The following is a 27,747-nucleotide window of genomic DNA, read 5'->3' as shown; positions in this document are numbered from 1 at the left end:
ACTTACAGGACGTGTGATATTGGGCAGCTACTTGACTCATCTAATCTTCAAGCAGCCCTATGTCTTCCTATCCTGCTAACTGAAAGCAGCCTATGAGGATGAAGTTGGGTGTTATCGAGTGCCTCTTCACGCTGGGCTTATACTAGGTGCATTATCTAGTTTAACCTTCTTGACAACTCTGTAAGAATTCCAAGGTTTTTGCATAAGCAATCTTATTATCCATCAGTAGTGTGCAAAACTGTCAAAGTGAAGCAGAGAGAGACCTTCAAGATGGCGGAGGAGTAAGACGTGGAGATCACCTTCCTCCCCACAAATACATCAGAAATACATCTACAAGTGGAACAACTCCTGAACAACAGAACAGCTACTGAACGCTGGCAGAAGACCTCAGACTTCCCAAAAGCCGTGTGACTGACAGGGTCTTGCTGCTCCAGCTAGGTGTCAGGCCTGTGCCACTGAGGTGGGAGAGCCAAGTTCAGGACATTGGTCCACCAGAGACCTCCCAGCTTCACATAATATCAAATGGTGAAAGCTCTCTCAGAGATCTCCATCTCAATGCTAAGACCCAGCTCCACTCAACAATCAACAAGCTACAGTGCTGGACACCTTATGCCAAACAACTACCAAGACAGGAACACAACCCCACACATTAGCAGAGAGGCTGCCTAAAATCATAATAAGGTCACAGACACCCCAAAACACACCACCGGACGTGGTCCCACCCACCAGAAAGACAAGATCCAGCCTCATCCACCAGAACACAGGCACCAGTCCCCTCCACCAGGAAGCCTACACAACCCACTGAACCAACCTTAACCACTGGGGGCAGACACCAAAAACAACAGGAACTACAAACCTGTAGCCTGTGAAAAGGAGACCCAAACACAGTAAGTAAAGCAAAATGAGAAGTCAGAGAAACACACAGCAGATGAAGGAGCAAGGTAAAAACCCACCAGATCAAACACATGAAGAGGAAACAGGCAGTCTACCTGAAAAAGAATTCAGAGTAATGACAGTAAAGATAATCCCAAATCTTGGAAATAGAATGGAGAAAATACAAGAAACATTTAACAAGGACCTAGAAGAACTAAAGAGCAAACAAACAATGATGAACAACACAATAAATTAAATTTAAAATTCTCTAGAAGGAATCAATAGCAGAATAACTGAGGCAGAAGAACGGATAAGTGACCTGGAAGATAAAATAGTGGAAATAACTACTGCAGAGCAGAATAAAGAAAAAAGAATGAAAAGAATTGAGGACAGTCTTAGAGACCTCTGGGACAACATTAAACGCACAAACATTTGAATTATCAGGGTCCCAGAAGAAAAAGAGAAAAAGAAAGGGATTGAGAAAATATTTGAAGACATTATAGTTGAAAATTTCCCTAATACGGGAAAGGAAATAGTCAATCAAGTCCAGGAAGTGCAGAGAGTCCCATACAGGATTAATCCAAGGAGAAACACACCAAGACACATATTAATCAAGCTATCAAAAATTGAATACAATGAAAAAATATTAAAAGCAGCAAGGGAAAAACAATAAATAACATACAAGGGAATCACCATAAGGTTAGCAACTGATCTTTCAGCAGAAACTCTGCAAGCCAAGAGGGAGTAGCAGGACATAATTAAAGTGATGAAAGTGAAAAACCTACAACCAAAATTACTCTACCCAGTAAGGATCTCATTCAGATTCGAAGGAGAGATTAAAACCTTTACAGACAAGCAAAAGCTAAGAGAATTCAGCGCCACAAAAACAGCTTTACAACAAATGCTAAAGGAACTTCTCTAGGCAGGAAACACAAGAGAAGGAAAAGACCTCCAATAACAAACCCCAAACAATTAAGAAAATGGTAATAGGAACATACATATCGATAATTACCTTAAATGTAAATGGATTAAATGCTCCCACCAAAAGACACAGAATAGATGAATGAATACAACAACAAGACCTGTATATATGCTGTCTACAAAAGACCCTCCTCAGACCTAGGGACACATACAGACTGAAAGTGTGGAGATGGAAAAGATATCCCATGCAAATGGAAATCAAAAGAAAGCTGGAGTAGCAATTCTCATATCAGACAAAATAGACTTTAAAATAAAGACTATTACAAGAGACAAAGAAGGACGCTACATAATGATTAAGGGATCAATCCAAGAAGAAGATATAACAATTGTAAATATTTATGCACCCAACATAGGAGCACCTCAATACATAAGTCAAATACTAACAGCCATAAAAGGGGAAATCGACAGTAACACAATCATAGTAGAGGACTTTAGCACCCCACTTTCACCAATGGACAGGTCATCCAAAATGAAAATACATAAGGAAACACAAGCTTTAAATGATACATTAAACAAGATGGACTTAATTGATATTTATAGGACATTCCATCCAAAAACAGCAGAATATACTTTCTTCTCAAGTGCTCATGGAACATTCTCCAGGATAGATCATATCTTGGGTCACAAATCAAACCTTGGTAAATTTAAGAAAATTGAAATCATATCAAGTATCTTTTCTGACCACAATGCTATGAGACTAGATATCAATTACAGGAAAAAAATCTGTAAAAAATACAAACACATGGAAGCCAAACAATACACTACTTAATAACCAAGAGGTCACTGAAGAAATCAAAGAGGAAATCAAAAAATACCTAGAGACCAATGACAATGAAAACACGATGACCCAAAACGTATGGGATGCAGCAAAAGCAGTTCTAAGGGGGAAGTTTATAGCAATACAATCCTACCTCAAGAAACAAGAAACATCTCAAATAAACAACCTAACCTTACACTGAAAGCAATTAGAGAAAGAAGAACAGAAAGATCCCAAAGTTAGCAGAAGGAAAGAAATGATAAATATCACATCAGAAATAAAAGAAATGAAGGAAATGATAGCAAAGATCAATAAAACTAAAAGCTGTTCTTTGAGAAGATAAACAAAATAGATAAACTGTTAGCCAGACTCATCAAGGAAAAAAGGGAGAAGACTCCAATCAACAGAATTAGAAATGAAAAAGAAGTAACAACTGACACTGCAGAAATACAAAGGATCATGAGAGATTACTACAAGCAACTCTATGCCAATAAAAACTGGAAGGAATGGACAAATTCTTAGAAAAGCACAACCTTCCAAGACTGAACCAGGAAGAAACAGAAAATATAAACAGACCATTCACAAGCACTGAAATTGAGACTGTGATTAAAAATCTTCCTACAAACAAAAGTCCAGGACCAGATGGCTTCACAGAAGAATTCTATCAAACATTTAACGAAGTGCTAACAACTATCCTTCTCAAACTCTTCCAAAATATAGCAGGGGGAGGAACACTCCCAAACTCATTCTACGAGGCAACCATCACCCTGATACCAAAACCAGACAAGGATGTCACAAAGAAAGAAAACTACAAGCCAATATCACTGATGAACATAGATGCAAAAATCCTCAACAAAATACTAGCAAACAGAATCTAACAGCACATTAAAAGGATCATACACCATGATTAAGTGGGGTTTATCCCAGGAATGCAAGGATTCTTCAATATATGCAAATCAATCAATGTTATACACCATATTAACTAATTGAAGGAGAAAAATCATATAAATATCTCAATAGATGCAGAAAAATTTTCAACAAAATTCAACATGCATTTATGATAAAAACCCTCCAGAAAGTAGGCATAGAGGGAACTTACCTCAACATAATAAAGGCCATATATGACAAACCCACAGCCAACATCGTTCTCAATGGTGAAAAACTGAAACCATTTCCTCTAAGATCAGGAAGAAGACAAGTTTGCCCACTCTCACCACTATTATTCAACATAGTTTTGGAAGTTTTAGCCACAGCAATCAGAGAAGAAAAGAAATAAAAGGAATCCAAATTGGAAAAGAAGAAGTAAAGCTGTCACTATTTGCAGATGACATGATACTATACATAGAGAATCTTAAAGATGCTACCAGAAAACTACGAGAGCTAATCAATGAATTTGGTAGAGTAGCGGGACACAAAATGAATGCACAGAAATCTCTTGCATTCCTATACACTAATGATGAAAAATTTGAAAGAGAAATTAAGCAAACACTCCCACTTACCACTGCAATAAAAAGAATAAAATACCCAAGAAAAAACGTACCTAAGGAGACAAAAGACCTGTATGCAGAAAACTCTAATACACTGATGAAAGAAACTAAAGATGATACAAACAGATGGAGAGATATACCATGTTCCTGGATTGGAAGAATCAACATTGTGAAAATGATGATACTACCCAAAGCAATCTACAGATTCAATGCAATCCCTATCAAACTACCAATGGCATTTTTCACAGAATTAAAATAAAAAATTTCACAATTTGTATGGAAACACAAAAGACCCCGAACAGTCAAAGTAATCTTGAGAAAGAAAAACGGAGCTGGAGGAATCAGGCTCTCAGACTTCAGGCTATACTACAAAGCTACAGTCTTCAACCAGTATAGTACTGGCACAAAAACAGAAATATAGATCAATGGAACAGGATAGAAAGCTCAAAGATAAACCCATGCACATATGGTCACCTTATTTTTGATAAAGGAGGAAAGAATATACAATGGAGAAAAGACAGCCTCTTCAATAAGTGGTGCTGGGAAAACTGGACAGCTACATGTAAAAGAATGAAATTAGAACACTCCCTAACACCATACACAAAAATAAACTCAAAATGGATTAAAGACCTAAATGTAAGGCCAGACACTGTAAAACTCTTAGAGGAAGACTTAGGCAGAATGCTCTATGACATAAATAACAGTAAGATCCTTTTTGATCCACCTCCTAGAGAAATGGAAATAAAAAAAAAACAAAAACAAATGGGACCTAATGAAACTTAAAAGCTTTTGCACAGCAAAAGAAACCATAAACAAGATGAAAAGACAACCCTCAGAATGGGAGAAAATATTTGCAAATGAAGCAACTGGCGAAGGATTAATCTCCAAAATTTACAAGCAGCTCATGCAGCTCAGTATCAAAAGAACAAACAACCCAATCCAAAAACAGGCTAAAGACCTAAATAGACATTTCTCCGAAGAAGATATACAGATCGCTAACAAACACATGAAAGGATGCTCAACATCAGTAATCATTAGAGAAATGCAAATCAAAACTACAGTGAGGTATCACCTCACACCAGTCAGAATGGCCATCATCAAAAAATCTACAAACAATAAATGCTGGAGAGGGTGTGGAGAAAAGGGAACCCTCTTGCACTGTTGGTGAGAATGTAAATTGATACAGCCACTATGGAGAACAGTAGGGAGGTTCCTTAAAAAACTAAAAATAGAACTACCATAGGACCCAGCAATCCCACTACTGGTCATATACCCTGAGAAAACCATAATTCAAAAAGACTCATGTACCAAAATGTTCATTGCAGCTCTATTTACAATAGCCAGGACATGGAAGCAATGTAGGTGTCCATCGACAGATGAATGGATAAAGAAGATGTGGCATGTATATACAATGGAATATTACTCAGCCATAAAAAGAAACAAAATTGAGTTATATGTAGTGAGGTGGATGGACCTAGAGACTGTTATACAGAGTGAAGTAAGTCAGAAAGAGAAAAATAAATACTGTATGCTAACACATATATATGGAATCTAAAAAACAATCGTTCTGAAGAACCTAGAGGCAGGACAGTAATAAAGATGCAGACATAGAGAATGGGCTTGAGGACACAGGGAGGGGGAAAGGTAAGCTGGGACGAAGTAAGAGAGTGGCATGGACATATATACACTACCAAACGTAAAATAGATAGCTAGTGGGAAGCAGCCACATAGCACAGGGAGATCAGCTCAGCGCTTTGTGACCACCTAGAGGGGTGGGATGGTGGGGTGAGAGGGAGACGCAAGAGGAAGGAGATATGGGGATATATGTATATGTATAGCTGATTCACGTTTTTTTTTTTTGCGGTACGCGGGCCTCTCACTGTTGTGGCCTCTCCCGTTGCGGAGCACAGGCTCCGGACGCACAGGCTCAGCAGCCATGGCTCACGGGCCCAGCCGCTCTGCGGCATGTGGGATCCTCCCGGACCGGGGCACGAACCCGTGTCCTCTGCATCGGCAGGCGGACTCTCAACCACTGCGCCACCAGGGAAGCCCTGATTCACTTTTTTATACAGCAGAAACTAACACAACATTGTAAAGCAATTATACTCCAATAAAGACGTTTTTTTAAAAAAAGCACTTCTCTGAAGACTCTGGAGGGAGGCAGCCCTGCCAATGCCTTGCTTTCGGACTTCTGGCCCCTAGAACAGTGAGTGAAGAAATTCTTGTTGTTTTAAGCCACCAGGTTTGTATGGTAATTTGTTACAGGACATTTGTTTTGATTTTAGAGAGATGAGGAAGTGGCAGGCACTGGAATAATGGGAATAGCATGGGACAACCAGGAGGTAGGAAAGGCCTAGTGTGTTTGAAGACCAGCATGGAGGCCAGTGTGGCTGGAGCAGAGTGAAGGAAGGGGAGGTGAGTGAGAGGAAGGGGTGCCAGATTTAGCAAAACAACAACTGCAACAACAACAGCAGGACACCCAGTTAAATTGGAATTTCAGAGGAACAGTGAAATTTTTGAGTATATCCCACAGTGTTATGTGGGATATACTTATACTAAAAACTTGATTTGTTGTTTACCTGAAATTTAACTGAGTGTTCTGTATTTTATCTGGCAACCCTAACCAAGGGGACTTACTCTCTTGTGTTCCAAATGCTGTCTGAGTGAATGTTTTGTTGAGAGGACCCCTAGCAGCGCAGGGAGGTGGGTGAAGGCCAGATTATACACGGCCTTCCAGGCCCCATACAGGAGAGAGTTCAGGCCCCACTTCTGATCAGCCACTAAACGCACCATGGGACACACCGCAGCAGCTGGCAGAGAAACTCAGCTGTGTGTGTGTGTGTGTGTGTGTCTGTGTGTGTGTGTGTGTGTGTGTTTATTGTCTTTCTTGAGTGGGAAGGAAGCCGTCCCCTTTCTTTATAAAAAGATCTCTGTCCCTGGAACACCACAGATCACCTGCTAAGTCATGCATTTCCATTGGCACCGACAGCTCAGGTCTCGGTGTGGGTGCTGGGTTAGCATGACCTCATTCAAGTGGATATGCTGTGCTTTCCCAGGAGTTATCGCTGACAAGATAGGCAGGCCATCAATTCTTCCAGAGGTTCAGAAATAAAACATTGTCTGTAAATAAACAAACATTCAGCATCTTATTTGAGGCTGCAGAGTCAAGCCTGACTATGAATTCAAATCCCAGCCCCTCCACTTACAGCTGTGTGACCTCAAGCAAGTTACCTAACTTCTCTGTGCCTCAGTTTCCTCATCTATAAATGAGAATAGTAAAAGTGTCTACCTCCCAGGGCTATTGGGGTGTAAAGGAATTAACACATGTTAACTGTTTAGGATGGGTTATAACACATTGTAAATACCCAAGTATTAACTACTGTTATTACAAGGTTAACTCTCTCACTGAGGAGTTATGGTATGAGGCTCTCTGCTGTGCACCTCACATGTGACATCTCAGTTTAGCCTCAAGATAATCCCTGGATCAAGTCAGGTCACTGAGGGTTGGGGGCTGAGTCTGCCTTATGTCTCTCCATGCTCCCTGTGGAACTACTTTTATTGAATTGTGCTTGAACGATAGCCTCACATGGAAGGATGTTATGGATGAAACATGTGTGGGGGAAACTGAAGAAATGCACCAAAATATCTACTGTCCAAGGATATTTGCATTATACTCTTATGCAGTAAAGGATGAACTCAGCAGGCCTGGGTCGTCCACACCCTGCACATGAAAGGTTTGGTCCTAGTCTGGCTCCTGGAATGTGACCTCTAAGCCCTTGCAATGTCCTGCCTAAAAAGAGTATCTTTGTTACCCTGAGGCCTTGGGCCACACTGCATGGTCTATGCTCAGAGTGTGATGTATGGTGGGAGCTTTGGGACATGCAGTATCAGCTTGACCTCAGGGGTGGGGCTGGTGATTAAAGTTAGCTGTGCAAGGATCAGCCGTGTCTACATGACCATCTACCAGTAAAAAGCCCGGACGCCAAGGCTGGTGTGAGATTTCCTGGTTGGCAGTACGTCGTGGATGTTGTCATACATCATTGCTGGGTAAGTACGCACTGCCTGCAAGACTCCACTGGAGGAGGACAAGCTCATGCTTGGTCTCTCCTGGACTCTGCCACATGTGCCTCTTCCTTTTGCTGATTTTAATCTGTATCCTTTTGCTGCAATAAACTGTAACTGTGAGTGTAACAGCTCTTCTGAGTTCTGTGAGCCCTAAAAAATCATCGGACCTGAAGATGATCTTGGGGACCCCTGAACCGTAATTCTATTTAAATATCAATGAAATCCTTGCCTGATCTTAGCTGACTTAAGATTGAGGTACATCTTGCAAGCAAAGGTTGGTTCCCAAAACTGTGGATGGAAAAACTGCTCAGGCCCCTTCTTCTCACTGGATGCTGGAAAGAGCCATACTTGAAACCCAACTGTAACAAGTTTCTAGGTCACTGAGGTCCTCAATGCCTTTGGTCTCAGTCTTGATTCTATTTTGTGCCACCATGCTCATTTTCTTTTGTCTTTTGTTCCTGTTTCCCACGCTTATTTTATACACACTTAAGTCACTTGAAATTCTTTTGGAAACAGGATGGAGGGTATACATCATTCAACCTTCCGTCAGTCAATCTTAGAGGATAAGCATTTATCTACTGGACCTGCACTCTCCAATACAGTTGGCACAAGTCACACATGGCTATTAATGAGGCTGGTCTCAAGAGATGAGCCATAAGTATAAAATACATGCTAGATATCAAAAACTTCACACAAGAATTTTAAAAGTAATGTGAAATATACCATTAAAATCATACTGATTTCATGTTGGGTTTTGGGGTCTATTGTATTAAATAAGATATATCATTAACACAAATGTCACCTGTTTCTTTTTATCTTTTTAACTAGGGTCAGGAGAAAATTCAAAGTATAAATGTGGCTCACATTCATAGTCTGCATTACTGGACAGTGCTGTTCTAAAGTGTCTTTGGCCCCTGGAGATGGCTTTGTAAAAATCAGACTGATTTAAGGGCAGTGAAAGTAATCTGTATGATACTATAACGATGGATATACATCATTATATATTTGTCCAGACCCACAGAATATGTAACACCAAGAGTGAACCATAATGTTAGCTATGGAGTTTGAGTGAGGATGCTGTGTCAGTGTAGGTTCATCAGTTGTAACAAATTCACCACTCTGGTGGGCCATATTGAAAATGGGGGAGGCTGTGTGTGAGTGGGAGCACAGACCCACTCACAGGTATATGGAACTCTCTGTATCTTCGGTTTGGCTGTGAACCTAACTAAAACTGCTCTAAAATTTTTTTCTTTAAAAAAAAATCGGGATGTGGAGCACCTGTTGGTCACCTCTCCCAGGTAGCCTTCCCTGATTGCTTCAGACTAAGGAAAGGGAATCCTGTCACATGTTCCTATAGCCCCTGTTTCTTATCTTGACATAGCACCAACCAGTCTTTCTTGTGGCTGGGGTAGTGTGCGCTGAGTGTACCCTATCCTCTCACCCTACCTTCCTCTATCCCTGTGACACTCTGGCAGGAATAACCACTCCCATTTCCAAGATAATGGACCGGAAGCCCAGAAAGGTTCAGAGATTTATCCAGAACATGTGTTGGCAAACTACAACCCGTGGGTGAAAATTGGCTGGTCCCCAATTTTTACATGTGAGCTAATAGTTTTTAAGTTTTTTACATGCTTGAAAAAACTAAAATAAGATTACTATTTCATAACACATGAAAATGGTATGAAATCCAAATTTCAGCATCCATGAAAGTTTTATTGGCACATAGCCATACTCACTTGAAATATCGTCCATGGAGGCTTTTGAATTACAAGGGCAGGGTTGGATAGTTGTGACAGAGACAGGCAATGATGTTTATTTACTATGAGGCTCTTTGCAGAAAAAGTTTGCTGACCCTCTTTCCCCTTTCCCCAAGCCCCTCTCCACTTGCAACCAAATCTGGAGTTGCCGCCTCATGACTCCAAATGAGAGCTAAATGCTACGTGCAGCGAGAAGGGACTCATCTTCAGAGACCACCAGGAACTCCCACGGCTTCTGGAAGCTTCTCCAGCAGGCTGTCTCCTTCGGGGGAAACCTGTGCAGAATCAAGGATGCCCATCAAGCATTTCCACTGGGTTAAGCGTTCAGGGTCAAGAGCTTGCATTTGACGCAGGGCTCTGCCACTCACCAGCTCTGTGATCCTAAGCAAATTCCTTAGCCCCTGGCTGCCTCAGTTACCTCATCTGTTAAATGGGACATGATACCAGGACTGCCTCACAGGGCTATTGTGGTTAAGAAGTGCATAGGATGGTTCCCTCTGGCCCATAATCAGCCCTTCCAAAGTGGCAGCTATTATTATTACTGTTGACATTGTTGTCATAACCAACTCGGGGACCCAGAGAACATCCCAGCGCTCTAGTTTTCTACCCCCAGAGGAGCTCTGAAGATCTCAGGTAAGGTCGAAAGGTAGGTTGGAGCCGGAGGAGGGCAGCATCATTCTCCCCATTCCCGAGTTGCAGAAATGAACTGGTTTTGTTCGGATCTAAGAGGAAGGTTTTTTTTTTTTCTTTTTTTTTTTTTTTTTTTTTTTTTTTGCTTTTGTTTTTGTTTTAAGCAAGGGCAGGAGGAAGTGAATTTCTACACGGCTGTTGATGAAATAAAAATTATATTTTAATTTATATTTTACAAAAATAATTTATATGTTAAGGCAGGACAAGAAAAAATTAAACATAAAATTCTGTCTCTGTGTTAGTTTGGGTATTCTCTTCCCCTAAGGTGCAGTGTGATTTGCATCACACGTTAACCAGAGCTCCTCAAAGATGGGAGTGCCTGCTTAACCATAAACATCAATTTTTTTCCCCTTTCTTCTGACGCTAGCAATATAACTTCTTAAAAGAATAGTGTTCCTCTATGACATAAATCACAGCAAGATCCTTTCTGACCCACCTCCTAGAGAAATGGAAATAAAACCAAAAATAAACAAATGGGACCTAATGAAACTTCAAAGCTTTTGCACAGCAAAGGAAACCATAAACAAGACGAAAAGACAAGCCTCAGAATGGGAGAAAATATTTGCAAATGAAGCAACTGACAAAGGATTCATCTCCAAAATTTACAAGCAGCTCATGCAGCTCAGTACCAAAAAAACAAACAACCCAATCCAAAAATGGGCAGAAGACCTAAGTAGACATTTCTCCAAAGAAGATATACAGATTGCCAACAAACACGTGAAAGAATGCTCAACATCACTAATCATTAGAGAAATGCAAATCAAAACTACAGTTAGGTATCACCTCACACCAGTCAGAATGGCCATCATCAAAAAAATTTAGAAACAGGGGCTTCCCTGATGGCACAGTGGTTGAGAGTCCGCCTGCCGATGCAGGGGACACGGGTTTGTGCCCTGGTCCAGGAGGATCCCACATGCCGCGGAGCGGCTGGGCCTGTAAGCCATGGCTGCTGAGCCTGCGCGTCTGGAGCCTGTGCTCCGCAACGGGAGAGGCCACAACAGTGAGAGGCCTGCGTACCACAAAAAAAAAAAAGAAAAAAAAATCTAGAAACAAGAAATGCTGGAGAGGGTGTGGAGAAAAGGGAACACTCTTGCACTGTTGGTGGGAATGTAAATTGATACAGCCACTATGGAGAACAGTAGGGAGGTTCCTTAAAAAACTAAAAATAGAACTACCATAGGACCCAGCAATCCCACTACTGGTCATATACCCTGAGAAAACCATAATTCAAAAAGACTCATGTACCAAAATGTTCATTGCAGCTTTATTTACAATAGCCAGGACATGGAAGCAATGTAGGTGTCCATCGACAGATGAATGGATAAAGAAGACGTGGCACCTATATACAATGGAATATTACTCAGCCATAAAAAGAAACCAAATTGAGTTATTTGTAGTGAGGTGGATGGACCTAGAGTCTGTCATACAGAGTGAAGTTAAGTCAGAAAGAGAAAAACAAATACCGTATGCTAACACATATATATGGAATCTAAGAAAAAAAAATAAGGTCATGAAGAACCTGGGGCAAGATGGGAATAAAGACACAGACCTACTAGAACATGGACTTGAGGATATGGGTGTGGGAAGGGTAAGCTGTGACAAAGTGAGAGAGAGGCATGGACATATATACACTACCAAACACAAAATAGACAGCTAGTGGGAAGCAGCCGCATAGCACAGGGAGATCAGCTCGGTGCTTTGTGACCACCTAGAGGGGTGGGATAAGGAGGGTGGGAGGGAGGGAGACACAAGAGGGAAGAGATATGGGAACATATGTATATGTATAACTGATTCGCTTTGTTATAAAGCAGAAACTAACACACCATTGTAAAGCAATTATACTCCAAAAAGATGTTAAAAAAGAAAAAAAAGAATATAGTGTTCTTTCCCAGCTCTGTAGGGAGTCATGGTGACTCGCTGCTCGCTTTGTACTTGTTTACCAGGCCTATATATCCTTGGTGAACTTTATGTAAAATACCAGCACGTCATTTTGATGTATGATGGTTTGTCTCAAAAATGTACATGATGTGCCTTCGACTTCTAACAGGCAGAACAGTTCTCAGAGCTTTCTCAGAATCAGCTTCCTGGGTTATAATCCTCAGTTTAGCTCGAATAAAATTCCCTTTTTTCTTCTTAACTTGATAGTTAATTGAATTTTCATCGACAGTGTTATTGCTGCTTTTTCAAAAACGTGATTCTTTTAAAACTTAAAAAAATTAAACTGTAATACTGTATAATTAAAAAAAAAAAAGAAATATACAGACCTCACCATGAGCATCTTTTCACCTTCCCCGCCATTGTGCTTTCTCCCTGGAAGGCATCTTTGTCTATGTTTGCTGAGAATCCGTTTGTGTAGGTAAACATTTACACAAGCCTCCTTTCTCCACCGTCCCTCGTAGGTATTGTTCTGCAAGTTGCTTTTTTCACTTAATGTGTCTGGGGCAGCGGTTCTCAACTGGAGCAAGGGGTGATTTTGTCCCTCCCCACTGAGAACACTGGGCAACGTCTTAGAGACATTTTTGGTTGTAAAGATAGGGCAGATGCTCTGCATCTAGTGGGCAGTGGCTAGGGATGCTGCTAAACACCCTACAACGCATAGGACGGCCCCCAATGGCAAAGAAAGACCTGGCCCCAGCTGTCAATGGCACCCAGGTGTAGCATAGCGCTTAAGAGCATGGATCCTAGAGCCAGACTGCTTGAGTTCAAATCCTGTCTGTGACACTTCCTAGCTGTGTGACCTTAGGCAAATGACTTCATCTCTCTGTGCTTCAGTTTAACACATCTGTAACATACAGATAATGGCAGCAGCTACATCTTAGCTGTGTTTTGAGGGTTAAATAAGATAATAGGTATAAAAGTCCCTGGAATAGCCCTTAGTACACAGTGAGCACTATGTGAGAGTTTATTATTTCCATGAAAGTATCTCTAGGCCAGGGGCCAGCAAATTTTCCTGTAATGGGCCAGATAGTAAACCCTTTAGACTTTGTGGCCATGTGGTCTCAACTTTGCCATTAGAGCACAAATGCAGCCACAGACCGTATGTAGACAAACGGTGTGGTTATGTGCCAAGACAACATCATTTATGGACATTAAATATGGATTCTATGGAATTTTCACATGTCACAAGATATTCTTCTTTTAAAAATCGTTTTTCAACCATTAAAATCAGAAAAACCATTCTCAGCTCATGAGCTGAACAAAAACAGGCAGTGGGCCAGAGTTAGCTGACCACTGCTCAAGGCTATCTAATTTTTTATAGTTATGTAATCTTCCATGGTATAAAATTTCCTTAATTCACTTAACTATTTTCCCATAGATGGACATTTCAGATCATGTCAATGTTTTGCTATTACACGGAGGGATACTATCGTCAAGGCCGGTCTCATTTTAAGTGGGGGGTATATACCTGAAGATCTCAGATAATACAAAACATGACAGATTTGAGAGGGATTTTCCCCTTGGATGGATGAAGGATGGTAGGTGTTTCTGTCCACCAGCTACAGTGCTGCTGCCACTCACACTAGTGTAAACATAGTCTTCAATTGACCTACCCCCACCCCTCGCTGTGAGATCATAAGATGCTAAATAAATTTTAAATGTGTTTGCACTTTCCCTATTTATGTGCATATTTATGTGCATATTTCCTAAATGTGCACATAAAATGAGACTGAATACTTTTATAATATTATTTCGTATTTACCTAAGTCAAATTCACAGGAAATGAGGCCACACTCTGTTTACATTTGTGTGCACATGGGCAAGTATTTAAGATGGGGATGTGACTTTTTAATCTTAGACTCTGCAAGATTTCTCTCCCAAGGGTTTCACCAATCTATACCCCCATGAAGAAGACAAAGTGCCCAAGAAATGGATTTCCTTTTCCCAAAAATACGTACTTTTTATGTTCAAAATAAGGGCTCTATTACATGCACTTTGCTGAACCAGATAAATTTGGGGAGGTGTTTTTAAAACATTAACATTTAGATAGTAAAATAAAGCTCCCATTCCTGACAAAATCATCATTCCATGCGTTAGTCAGTTTCACAGTTTCACTGAATTGCAATGACTAAAGGCAGGTGGTAGTAGGCTCTCTGGTCTCAAGGTTGGAATTGCCCTATGCAGGCAGCACACGCAGCATTACAGTTGTGCTCAGAAGAAATGCATGTGTTTATTTCAGAGCAGGATGGGGTCTGTTTACATTTTTTAAATCCTTGTAGGTTTCATGTTATTTCAACCCCAGGCTCTTGGCTGACATATACACGATCGTCTTTCATAGCTTGCAGGTCTAGAGGCTCTAGCATCTTGAGTTCCACTTGGACTTCAATATTTCAGAGCCAGCTTGGATGAGGAGTGATGGCTGGGTACCACACAGGAACTTTGGTGCAAGAGGACTGCTTTTCCCAAGACCAAATAGTTCTAGAGTCTTTGGGTACCTACTTTTTCAAGCTCTGATTTTCCTAGGACACAGACAGCTTTGAGCTGAGCTTCCTCCTAATGTTACTGTTTCTGGTGCTCTTCCTTTATTCATTGGACTTTCATCTGGTGTTATATCCCCACAGCCTGAAGAACTTATTTCCAGCATTTCTTTTTTTTTTTTTCCCAGCATTTCTTATAGTGCAGATTTGTTGGAGACAAGTTCTCTCAGCCTTTAGTTGCCTAAAAATGCCTAAAAATGTCATTGGCAAACCTGGCTTCCCTCCCTAGATTGAGTTCCTTGAGGATGTGGTTGGGCTCTTATACTTCTACAGCCCCTCCAATGCCTGGCCAGGTGCCCTTGTTCCTCCACCTGTGGCTTCTGTATAACTCACTCTTGGTGCCCCATCCATATCCCCTCAGCATACTCCTCTACTCCTGAGGGCTGCTCACCACACACCTGCAACTCTGCACTGGGTTGTTTTTTCTGACCCTATCCTTCCACACACTTGGCCTCTGTGTTAATGTTCCTGGGAGCAGCCCTCACCTAACCACTGATGGAGCTGGTGGATAGAGCCCCAGCTCCTGACCCCTCAGCAGGGACAGTTCTGATGCACATTCTATACTTCCTCCCAGATCATCCCCAGCAGGATTGAGCACCAACAATCGCCCACACCGGCCAGCCCCCAGGAGACACCAAGAGATGTTTCCTGGACTGAGCTGAATTGCAGATCCCTAGAATGAAGAAGCCCAGTGTCATTTGTTAAAAACATCAAAGGTGAGATGGTTTCTCCCAACTTCTAGGCCATCTGAGCATTTTGGAGCTGAATTAATGTTGGCATCCTATTCAGTCAAGTTGCTTACCAAAGAGATGGAGCCCTTGCTGGACCCGGTCACCATCTTTCTTTGTTTCTGGACTGAGACCCCACAGGTAATTGTTTCTTCTTTGATGTTGGACAAATGTTGCTTCCTTTGCAGTGTTCCTGTGGCTGAACTCCACAGACTGACCACGTCACACTGCGACACCGTCAGCAGCGTGGCCCTGGAAGCCAGCACTGCCGTGCACACCCAGGGGTCAGAGGCATCCCCCAGGATATGGAAAATCAGCTCTTCAGTTTCCAGATTCCAAGCATTGATCTAAAGGAATGATGAAAAGAAAGAGCCATGTCAGAGGGAGACCTAGCCTGCAAGTTTTCCAGAGTCGAATGCAAGACCTCTTCTTTTTTTTTTTTTTGTCATTGCAATTAAAAAAATTTTTATCTTTGTACAATTTTGTAAAGTTCCTTTCCATTTAGAGTTATTACAAAATATTGGCTATATTAAGACCTATTTTTTTTATAGTTCATGCATTTTATCATCGACACTCTGTCAGTTTTAAAAAAAGGAGTGGGGAAGGGGGAGGGATACTGGATTGGATCTTGGAATGGCAAAAGGACATTCATGAAAAAATGGATAAAATCCAAATAAAGTCTGGAACTGAGTTGATAGTAATTGTCAATATTAATGTCTTAGTTTTGACAAATGTACACTGGTTATATAAGTTGTTGACTTTGGAGAAGGCTGGAACGAGGCCATACGGGAACTCTCTCTACTATCTTTATACCTTTCCCATAAATCTAAAATTGTTCTAAAATAAAAGGTTTTATAGATAGAAAAACAGTCAGCTATGCCATGTGCCTATATGTTCATTCCAAGTAATTGCTGATTAATAATTAAAGAGGTTTCATTTTTAACCTTACCCCCAAAAGTACCTTTATCAGCAGTAATCATTTAAATAGTAAACATTTCCCATTAATTCTATTTGTGAGATTTACACTAAAGAAATAAGGAGAGATACACACAAAGATATATGTACAAGGAAAGTTACCTCAGCTATTTGAAAGTGGAAAGAAATGGAAACAACCTACATGTCCAGTAATGAGGGATTAGTTAAATAAACTACAGCAGAGCTATGCAACGGAATCTTATGAAATCACTAATCATGCTGTTTTTGAAGAATGTTTAAGGTTATGGGCAAAAACAGCTTTATAAAACTGCTTAGGGACTTCCCTGGTGGCACAGTGTTTAAGAATCCACCTGTCAATGCAGGGGACATGGGTGCGATCTCTGGTCTGGGAAGATCCCACGTGCCTCAGAGCAATTAAGCCCATGTGCCACAACTACTGAGCCCACACTTAGAGCCTGTGCTCCACAGTAAGAGAAACCACCGCAGTGAGAAGCCTGCACACTGCAACGAAGAATAGCCCCCACTCTCCACTGCTAGAGAAAGCCCTCGCGCGGCAATGAAGACCCAGTGCAGCCAAAAATAAATAAATAAATAAATATATATATATTTTAAAAAACTGTGCATATGGTTTTATCCCCATTTTGTTTCATACACATATGCACATGTGCATACACACACACGCACCATGTAAAGCAAAATCATGAAAATGTTAATAATGGTAATGTTTGCAATTATTTATTGTATATTATTTCTTTACTGTATTTTCCAAACTTTTGCTGATAACAAAGCTGATTTCTATAATCAGTCTTGAAATCAACCCACACTTCTGTAATATTTAAGCCTACATTGTCCAATAAAAATATAATGCAAGCCACACATGACTTTATATTTTTTATTAGCCACCTTAAAAAAGGTAAAAAGAAACAAGTGATATCAATTTCAATTATATACTTTAGTAACCCAGTATATCCAAATGTTATCATTTCAACATGTAATCGATATAAAATTATTATTGAAATATTTAACTTTTTTTATGATACTGAGTCTTTGAAATCCACTGTGTGTTTTATACTTACAGCACATCTCAATTTGGAATAGCCACATTTCAAGTGCTCAATAACCACATCTAGCTGGTGGTTCTCCACTTTGGACAGCATAGTTTGTAAGCTGCCAATATTACTTACATTAACAACCATCAATTACTAATAAAATAGAATAATTAATAGCTATTAATTATTTGTTGCTTACAATGTACCCAACACTATGAAGAGTGTTTTACATTCATTATCTCATGAGGTAGAGGAAGAATTGAGGCAGAGAGGTGAGGTGATACAATCAAGATTACTCAGCTTGCAAAGAAGTCAACTGGGACTTAGATACAGATTTGGCCCATGCCTTTAATTTCTAAGCTTTAACCCATTAATCTGTTGTGTGTTTCTATTCATAAAATGATCAGATTATAGAGTTATGATTGACATAATGGAATAACACAGCAGAAAACATATGGTTTTCAGATGCATGTGGAACATTTACCAAGAAGGAGCATTTCAATAAATTTGAAAGGATTCACATAATGCAAATGGAATTATATTAGGAAAAAAATAAGAGAACACTATCTGGGAACCTCTCAAATATTTGGAAATGAATATCACACTGCTAAATAGCCCATAGATCAAAGAAGAAATCAAAAGGGAAATGCTAAAAATATTTTGAACTAAATATAAATGATAACGTAACATATCAAAGTTCATGGGATGTAGGTAAAGCAGTACTCAGAGGGAAATTTATAGCACTAAAAAAAATGACTGCATTAAAAATGGTGAAAGGTCTTAACCCTTAGGATCAGAAAGATCTATCAAGATCATCTAATCCAACTATAAGTTTTGAAGCCCTTTATGGCACCCTCTCAAGTAGTTGTGTACCTCTGTTTACAGTCCCCCTGTTCCACATCAGGGAGCCCCTCCTTATATAAACACCATACGCCATCTTTGACTGCTCTGGTCTCAGCTTTACTTTGCAAACGGGGCAAGCGTTTGTTACCTTTGAGCTAGATGCTGAATACACAACCTTCTTTGCTTCGCCCACATGAAGGCTCGAGATCTGAGGTTCAGTGGGACCTTCTGAGCCTCCATCCCAAATGGTGAATTTCTCTTGGTCAGAGAGTAAGTTTCACAAGCACAGGTGTGATCCTTCGAGGTAGAGATGGCAAGCGATCCTTTGACAAACACTTTCACACACCTCACCTCTCCTGCAGCAGGCCAGGGTGGAGGATAGTATATTAGCTGGGAACATTTTTACCTTCCAACTACCATAACCTCTGCTGGCTTGGAAATTCCCTGGTTTCCCAAAGGAAAGATGGATAGATTAGAACATATCCAAATTACAAATAATGGAATGTGGCAAAGCTAAATTGAGTGTAACAACTGGTTGGGATTAAATCAATTGCCCAAATGTTGAATCTGTATTAAATAGAGATCATCGAAATGTATAAAAGGTTATCATCATCCAGGGAGTATTTAAAATTAATAAACAAAAAGAAAACCAAAATAAAATTATGGGAGAAGATTTCACACTCCTGGAGAGATATTTTTCTAAGGAGAACAAAATTTGGAAGACATAAAGGGGAAAAATTGACAAACTGGATTACATAAAAGTGTAAAATTTCAGGAGGATAAATTTGAAAGGCATATGACACATTAGGAGGAAATATTTGCAGTATATAACAGATAAATGGAGACCCTCTTTAATAAACAAAGAGTTCTTACAAATAAGCAACAAAAACGCAAACAGCTTACATATTGGACAAATCATATAACAAGAGATTTACAGAAATAGCACAAGTGGACAATAAACATTTGAAAATTATGTTCAATCTCACTAGTAGTCACAAAATGGAACATGAAATACCAATATCATTATTATCCATAGTATTGGCAAAAACTATGAATTAATTGCTGGAGTGTTGGCAAAGGTACAAGAAATCAGTTAATCTCATACCATGCTGATAGGAGTATACGTTGATATAAATTTGCGGAAGGGTAATTTGGTGACATTTATTAAAAGTTAAAATGTGCAATATCTTGGTTTTGATAATATACTATAGTTATGTAAGACATTGCGAGCCTGGAAAGGTAGATAAAAGGTACACAGGAATTCTCTGTGCTATTTCAGCAAATTTCTCTGAGTCTACAGTTATTTTTAGAATAAAAAGCTAAGAAAAAGGGGGGAAAATGAACAATGTGCATACAATTTGACTCAGAAATCCCACTTCCAGGAATGTGTCTTACAGAAATAATAGCATAAGTGTGTGAAGCTGGAGAAGGACTTTAATGCAACACTGTCTGTGTAAAAAGAAAACTGAAAACAACCTGTCTATGAAAGGGAGTTGGTTAAGTAATATGGTACATCCATGTAAAGAATATTAGGCAGGCATTAAAAAATAATAAAATGGATATATACATACACGTAATAATAATTATTATTAGAACAGCCAATACTTAGTGCTTTCTGTGTGCCAAACATAGTTGTAAGTGGTTAACATGCATTAAACTCTTTTAATCTCATGACAGCTCGTGAGGTACTATTGTTATCCCATTGTATAGATGGGGAAACTGAGCCACAGCTGAGTACAGTAACTTATCCAAAGCCACCTGGTTAATAAGTAATGGAGCTAGGATCTCAGCTTGGAGCCCAGGCTCTCAATCACCACAAAACATTGTTACAACCTACTGCAACAAAAGCAAGTTGCAACCCAGTATATAAAACAGCATGATGTGATTTTTGACAAAAGCTCAAAGGACAGAGCTATGTCTGCATAAGCCTAGAGAAAAATTGCTAATGGCATATAACAGACTGTCTGCACTGATCACTTCCCGGGGGACACTGAAGGGTGAGGGGAGAGTAAAGGAAGGGAATTTTACTTTAGAATTCATACGCCAGCAGTATTAGGGGTGATTTTTATTTCTTACAATTGTGGTATTTTTCAACCAAAATTTCTGTAAATAGTAATGCTTTATAATATATCCCCATACATAGGATACTATATCACTGCTAAAGTGAATTAGAGATGTATACATGATATGGAAAGAGGCAAAATATGTGATGTTAACTAAAAAAAAAAAAAAGACTATGGTTATATATAGTCATATAAGCTTGTGCAACCTGGTTCTTGGATATATATATATATATATATATATATATATATGCAGTTGTAAAGAGATGGTCAGTAACACACCATTTCCATCACATGGATATAACAGCCAAGAAGAGAGGTAAGAGTAGAGTGTGGTAAAATATTTAGAAAGTGATGAGCTTTGAGTATTTATTACCTTGTTTTAATATAATCTATTTGTATGCTTCTATAATTTAATGTTTAAGAATGACTGTATTTGGACATAGAGAACAGACTTGTGGTTGCCAAGGGGGAGAGGGAAGTGGGGGAGGGATGGACTGGGAGTTCAGGGTTAGTAGATGCAAACTTACATACAGAATGGAGAAACAACAAGGTCTTACTGTATAGCACAGGGAACTATATTCAGTATACTGGGATAAACCATGATGGAAAAGAATACAAAAAAGAATGTATATAGGGCTTCCCTGGTGGCGCAGTGGATGAGAGTCTGCCTGCCGATGCAGCGGACACGGGTTCGTGCCCTGGTCCGGGAAGATTCCACATGCCGCGGAGCGGCTGGGCCCGTGAGCCATGGCCGCTGAGCCTGTGCGTCTGGAGCCTGTGCTCCGCAACGGGAGAGGCCGCAACAGTGAGAGGCCCGCGTACTGAAAAAAAAAATAATAATAATAATAATAAAAATAAAAGAATGTATATATGTGTATAACTGAGTTACTTTGCTGTACAGCAGAAATTAACACAACATTGTAAATATACTATACTTCAATAAAAAAAATTAATTAAAAAAAAAGAATGGTTGTGTTTGACAATCACCTCCCCAAATTCTTGAAAATTTCAGACAGCTCTCACAAGCCAGTACCAACCACCTCCAGCATGCTGTCACAGGATCGGAAACTTTCACTTCCCCTATTATGTAGGTCTATAATATTTTCAGTTTTTTTTCAGTAAATTGATTATTGAGCTTTTCTGATTACAAATAATAAGAGTTTGAGGACTTTAAAAAATGAATCAAGGTCACCATTGGTAAATGGGCTCAGGTCTTGAAGAGATGGCTCTCACACACAGATACAGAGATTGAATAGACCTCTAGGAAAACAGCTATCCTGATGATGATAAAATAGAAGGAATCTTATTTGACAGATACTCTGTCAGTATCCACCCCACTCCAACCCCTCAGACAAAAAGAGTAAAATGAAAACATGTAAAGCTGGGAGCTTTGGGGTTGGAGAGTGTTACAATCTGGAAAGCAATAAGATAACACCTCTCACAACCCATAAGAATGTTCATACCTTTCAGTTCAAGAATACCACTCACTAGAAATATTCAACAGAACGGAAAAATATTGGCAAGAGTAAAAACAGATTTGGGCTTCCCTGGTGGTGCAGTGGTTAAGAATCTGCCTGCCAATGCAGGGGACACGGGTTCAAGCCCTGGTCTGGGAAGATCCCACATGCTGCGGAGCAACTAAGCCCGTGAGCCACAACTACTGAGCCTGCGCGTCTGGAGCCTGTGCTCCGCAACGGGAGAGGCCGCGACAGTGAGAGGCCCGCGCATCGTGATGAAGAGTGGACCCCGCTCACCGCAACTGGAGAAAGACCTCGCACAGAAACGAAGACCCAACACAGCCAAAGATAAATATAAATAAATTAATTAATTAAAAACAAACTAACAAAAAAATCCCAGATTCATCCCAGTGTTATCCAAATAGCAGATAACTAGAAATAGCCTAATAGCCAAAAAAATTTTTTTAAATAGTTTAATAAATTCTGGAACACGATCTATCGAGAGAAATGAAATATGTTTGGTGCAGTTAAGCTTTATAAAGATGAAGATTCAATGAATCACAGCAGCATTATTCATAACAGCCCCAAACTGGGAACAGTGTAAATGTCCTTCAAGTGATGAATGGATTAAAACCTCTGTTCCTTCCATGCAATGGAATACGGCTCAGCAATGCAAAGGAACCAACTATCCATACATGTAACAATACAGATGAACTCAAACAATGTTATGTGGAGTGAAAGAAGTCCCGTGCAAAAGACCACATAGTATACAATTTCATTTATATGAAATGTCCAGAAAATACAAATCTGTAGACTCAGAAAGCACATCAGTGGTTACCATGGGGCTGGGGGTTACCATGGGGCTGCAAAGGGGGCAGGAGGGATTTCCTTGGGGTGATGGAAAGTTCTACAGCAGGATTATGGTGATGGTGGCAAAATTTGATAAATTTACTACAAAATCATTGACTATATGTTTAAAACAGGTGTATTGAATGGTATGTAAATTATACCTCAATAAAGTTGTTTTTAAAAAGATTCCATGAAAACAAAAGAATGTTTACGGCAAAATGTTGAGAAAAAAATAATAAAACCATGTACATACTTAGATTGCAATAATATAATATTTTAACATCTTTATTGAGATATAATTCACAAGCATAAAATTCACCTATTCATGTACAACAGTATAATTCACTGTTCTGGGAAATGAATGTTCCCAGAGTTGTGCAACCATCACCACAGGCTAGGTTTAGAGTATTTTCATAACCTCGAAAACTGTCACTCCCTCCCTTTTCTCTCCTTATCATTTAAACCATCTTAAATTGTATAATCAGTGATACTAGTACATTCACGATGTTGTGCAAACGTCACCTCTATCAGATTCCAGAACATTTTTGTCACCCAAAAAGGAAACCCCGTCCCCATTAGCAGTCTCTCTCCATCCCCCTTCCACCAGCCCCTGACCACCACTAACCTGCTTTCTGTCTCTCCAGATTTCCCTGTTGCAGACATTTCATATAAATGAATCACATACAATGTAGTCTTTTGTGAGTGGCTTCTTTCATTTGATACAATATCCTAAGCTCCAGTCTTACAGCTTCCTTGCTACTCTATCAATGTTCCAACCTCATCTTCTCAGGGTCTTTGCACTGGTTGTTTCCCACACCTGGGATGCTCTACCCTCCTGCCCTTTGCACACTTATTCATAGCCTTTGTATCTTGGCTGAGTGTCCCTGCTCAGAGAAATCCTTTCCCTAACTGCCCTAGGTCAGTCACTTTGGTTATTGTAGCTCATGACACCCTGTTTTCCTCATTACACTTATTGCAATTTGTAACTACATTTTTGTCCTGGCTTCCCTTCTCAAATACATGGATCTGACTCAGGGCCGGGATCAGGGTGAGGCACGTAAGGCACTTACCTCGGGTGCAAAGTTTAAGGAGGTACCAAATTGTTGAGTTTTCCTTTTGCCTCTCTCTCCAGTATGGATTGACACAGCACTATTACTCATCCTGTCTTTAAGACAGGTTGATATTTATTCATCGTGGATTGTTTTGCATTAGTTTTTTGATTTTTAAAAACATTTTTAAAAATTACATTTGCAGGACTTTCCGCAGTGGTTAAGAATCAGTCCTGCAATGCTGGGGACGCCGGTTTGATGCCTGGTCAGGGAACTAAGATCCCACATGCGGCGGGGCAACTAAAGCTCGCGCGCCACAACTAATGAGCCCATGTGCTCTGGAGCCTGTGCGCTACAACTAGAGAAAAGCCCACGCACTGCAAGGAAGAGCCCGTGCGCCAAAACGAAAGGTCCCGCGTGCTGCAACTAAGACCCAATGCAGCCAATAAATAAATAAATAAATAAATAAATAAATAAATAAATAAATATTTGAATTCGGGAATTCCCCAGCGGTCCAGTGGTTAAGACTCCATGCTTCCACTGCAGGGGGCATGGGTTTGATCCCTGGTTGGGGAACTAAGATCCTGCATGCTGTGTGGCACGGCCAAAACAAAATAAATAAGTAAATAATAAACACATTGCATTGAAATATTATCATGATGACCAAGTTTTTTTTTAACTTTGGGATGCTTTTAAATTTTACACCCAAGGGGTGTGCCTCACTCCCCTTACCCGAGTTTTGGCCCTGATCTGTCTCTCTTCAGCCTCAGATCAGGGCCTGGACACAGTAAACACTCAATAATTGTTGGAATGAATCAACCATAGCTGTGATGGTTTTGTAGAAATGAAAACGTTACTTAAGCTCTGAGAGACTGTGGTAGACAAATTGCATAAATGACCACAATCCTTTACCCTCCAAGATCTATACCTTGTGCAGTGTGACTTTGCTCCTCCCATCAAGAGATGAAGCCAATTTCCCTACCCATTGATTCTGGATTGTTCTTGGGACTTCCTTTGGCCAATAGAATGTGAAGGGGTGCCAGTTCCAAGGCCAGTTCCAGGCCTTCAGAGACCTTGTACACTTCTGCTTGCCCTCTTGAAACCCTGCCTCTGCCCAGGCTCACCTGCTGGAGGATGAGAGATCATGTGGAACAGAGTTGAGTTGTCTCAGCTAAGAACATCCTGAACCAGCCAGCTCCCAGATGCCCCATAACTGACTACCTATGCATGAGCAAGCCTGGCTGAGACCAGAAGAGCTGCCTGGCTGAGCCCAGCCTGAATTGCCCAGTCACAGAGGTGAGCTAAATAAACAGCTATTGTTTGAAGCTACTCTGTTTGGGGTGGGTTTTGTTTTTTCTTTCTCATATTCTTTTCCATTATGGTTTATTACAGGATATTGAATATAGTTCCCTGTGCTATACAATAGGACCTTGTTGTTTATCCATCCCATATATAATAGTTTGCATCTGCTGGTCCCAAACTCCCCATCCAACCCTCCCCTGCCCCCCCTTCCCCTTTGCAACCACAAGTCTGTTCTCTATGTCTGTGAGTCTGTTTCTGTTTTGTAGATAAGTTCATTTGCGTCATATTTTATATTCCACATATAAATGATATCATATGGTATTTGTCTTTCTCTTTCTGCCTTACATCACTTAGTATGATCATCTCTAGGGCCATCCATGTAGGTGCAAATGGCACCATGTCATTCTTTTTTATGGCTGAGTAATATTCCATTGTGTGTGTGTGTGTGTGTGTGTGTGTGTGTGTGTGTGTGTGTATACACACCACATCTTCTTTGTCCATTCATCTGTCAATGAACATGTAGGTTGTTGCCAAGTCTTGGCTATTTTCAATACTGCTGCTATGAACATAGGGATGCATGTATCTTTTCAAATTATAGTTTTGTCCAGATATATGCCCAGGAGTAGGACTGCTGGATCATATGGCAACTTTATTTTTAGTTTTTGAGGAACCTCCATACTATTCTCCACAGTGGCTGCACCAATTTATATTCCTGTTTGGGGTGTTTTGTTATGTGGCTATAGCTAGCTGATGCAGGAACAAAGGCCAGGGTTTTACTACAGAGAAATGAATTGGTAGTGAAGGGGCCCCAGGGGACTGACTGATTGCTGTGGGACTCTAGGAGGAAGCTGATCATAAACCCCACTTCCTGAGCCTCACCTGTGTGTCCAGGTAGGATGTGGATCACCTGCTGTTCTTCCATATCCCACACAGCTACCATGCTCTCCTGGGTGCCAACCACCAGCAGCTTCTCTTCCAGGCTCCATGCCATGGCAGTGATGCTTGTAGCCACACAGAAACAAGAGCTCATGTGTCTGAGTGCTCAGCCATGAGGTACTCTAATGGGCCCCCCACTTCACAGATAAGGAAACTGGGGCACAGACAGAGTCACACACTTAGAAGTGGCAGAGCCAGGATTTCAAAGCCAGCGCTGTCAGATGCCAGATGAAGACTCTGGGTTGAAATGTTTATGTTGATCTGAAGTAGGAAAATGGACTAAACCACTCCTCAGTCATAAGTGTCTCTAGTTCAGCGGTTCCTACCCAGCAGCGATTCTGCCCCCCAGGGCACACTGGGAAATGTCTGGAGACATTTTTGATTGTTACAACTGGGGACCAGGATGCTACTGGCATCTGATGGGTGGAGGCAGGGACGCTGCTCAACATCCTGCAGTGCACACAATGGCCCCACCCCAGAGAAGGATCCAGCCGCAAATGTCAGTGATGCATGGTTGAGTGCACAGTTGGAGAAGACTCAAGAATGGAATTAAATTGGCTGAGGATGAGAACCCTGCTTTCGACTTCTCTTTGAGCTCTATCTGTGTGGGAAAAGAAGGGCTGGTGTCCCAAAGAAAAAAATATTTGCCAATAGTTTGAGCAAACACAGCCCAAGGCTCTCTGCTGGGTGGATCCTGATTGGATCATCGCTGAAGACAGACAGGGACCAAGTTACGCTGGAGAAAACATCAGCCCGAATATCCGGAGACCAGACTTTCCGAATGCCCTGATTAAGTCCTTTTCCTGCTCTGTGCCTCAGTTTCCTCATTTTTAAGGTGATGGGAGAGGTGCTGAAATCAGAGCCAGTCCAGGTCTGAGAATCTAGAATTGTGTTTCTACCTCATCGGGACAGGGCATGAAGAGATTAGATTTTTTTTTCTTTCTTTTTTTTCCCTTTTTTTTTTTGGTGTGGGGGGACCACTCACTCACTGTGTGACCTTGGAAATGTGAACTCAAACTTCTCATTTTAAAAATGAAGAAACTGAAGCCCAGAGTGTGTAGGAACTTTCTCAATTTCAACATGACTAGAGCTTGTACAAGTGGCACAGTGGGTCTGAAACACAAGACATTTCCTTACTGAGATGAGAAAAAGAAAAAATTCACCTTGAGCTGTAACTTCCTTTGCCTACGCTGTGGCAGACATCACTAATCAATCACCGCACTCTCTGTGATTTGTCCCTCCCAATAGCCATTCTATCATGCTTCCTTCAGTAATAAAACCCGCAGCCCACAGGTTTTAGGTGAGTACGTGGTTACTCAAAGACCATTTTTCCCAAGCTCCCTCACAGTCGAAGATGGCCAAGTTCTCACCAGCGCGACAGGAGCAGAAGTGGTAAGTTCTGCTTCAAGGCCATGCCTTTGAAGGGAAGGGGCCTGCCATCTACTTCTCT

At 40.6% G+C, this 27,747-nt stretch overlaps 1 protein-coding gene across 1 annotated transcript in view; it reads right to left on the bottom strand.

The window, feature by feature from the left end:
- NWD1 (NACHT and WD repeat domain containing 1) overlaps nucleotides 1-27,747 on the bottom strand; it is a 70,510-nt gene that overhangs the window by 9,256 nt on the left and 33,507 nt on the right. The window contains 6 exon segments of the mRNA XM_007461102.1: nucleotides 10,104-10,146; nucleotides 10,148-10,195; nucleotides 15,888-16,160; nucleotides 18,790-18,926; nucleotides 18,929-18,997; nucleotides 26,241-26,362. Coding sequence (XP_007461164.1) covers nucleotides 10,104-10,146; nucleotides 10,148-10,195; nucleotides 15,888-16,160; nucleotides 18,790-18,926; nucleotides 18,929-18,997; nucleotides 26,241-26,362 — 692 coding nt within the window.

This window comes from Lipotes vexillifer, unplaced genomic scaffold (assembly GCF_000442215.2).
Source record: "Lipotes vexillifer unplaced genomic scaffold, Lipotes_vexillifer_v1.1 scaffold469, whole genome shotgun sequence".
Lineage (NCBI taxonomy): Eukaryota > Metazoa > Chordata > Mammalia > Artiodactyla > Lipotidae > Lipotes > Lipotes vexillifer.
The sequence above is the reverse complement of the archived record's forward strand: the minus strand, read 5'-3'. Positions and strand labels throughout refer to the sequence as shown.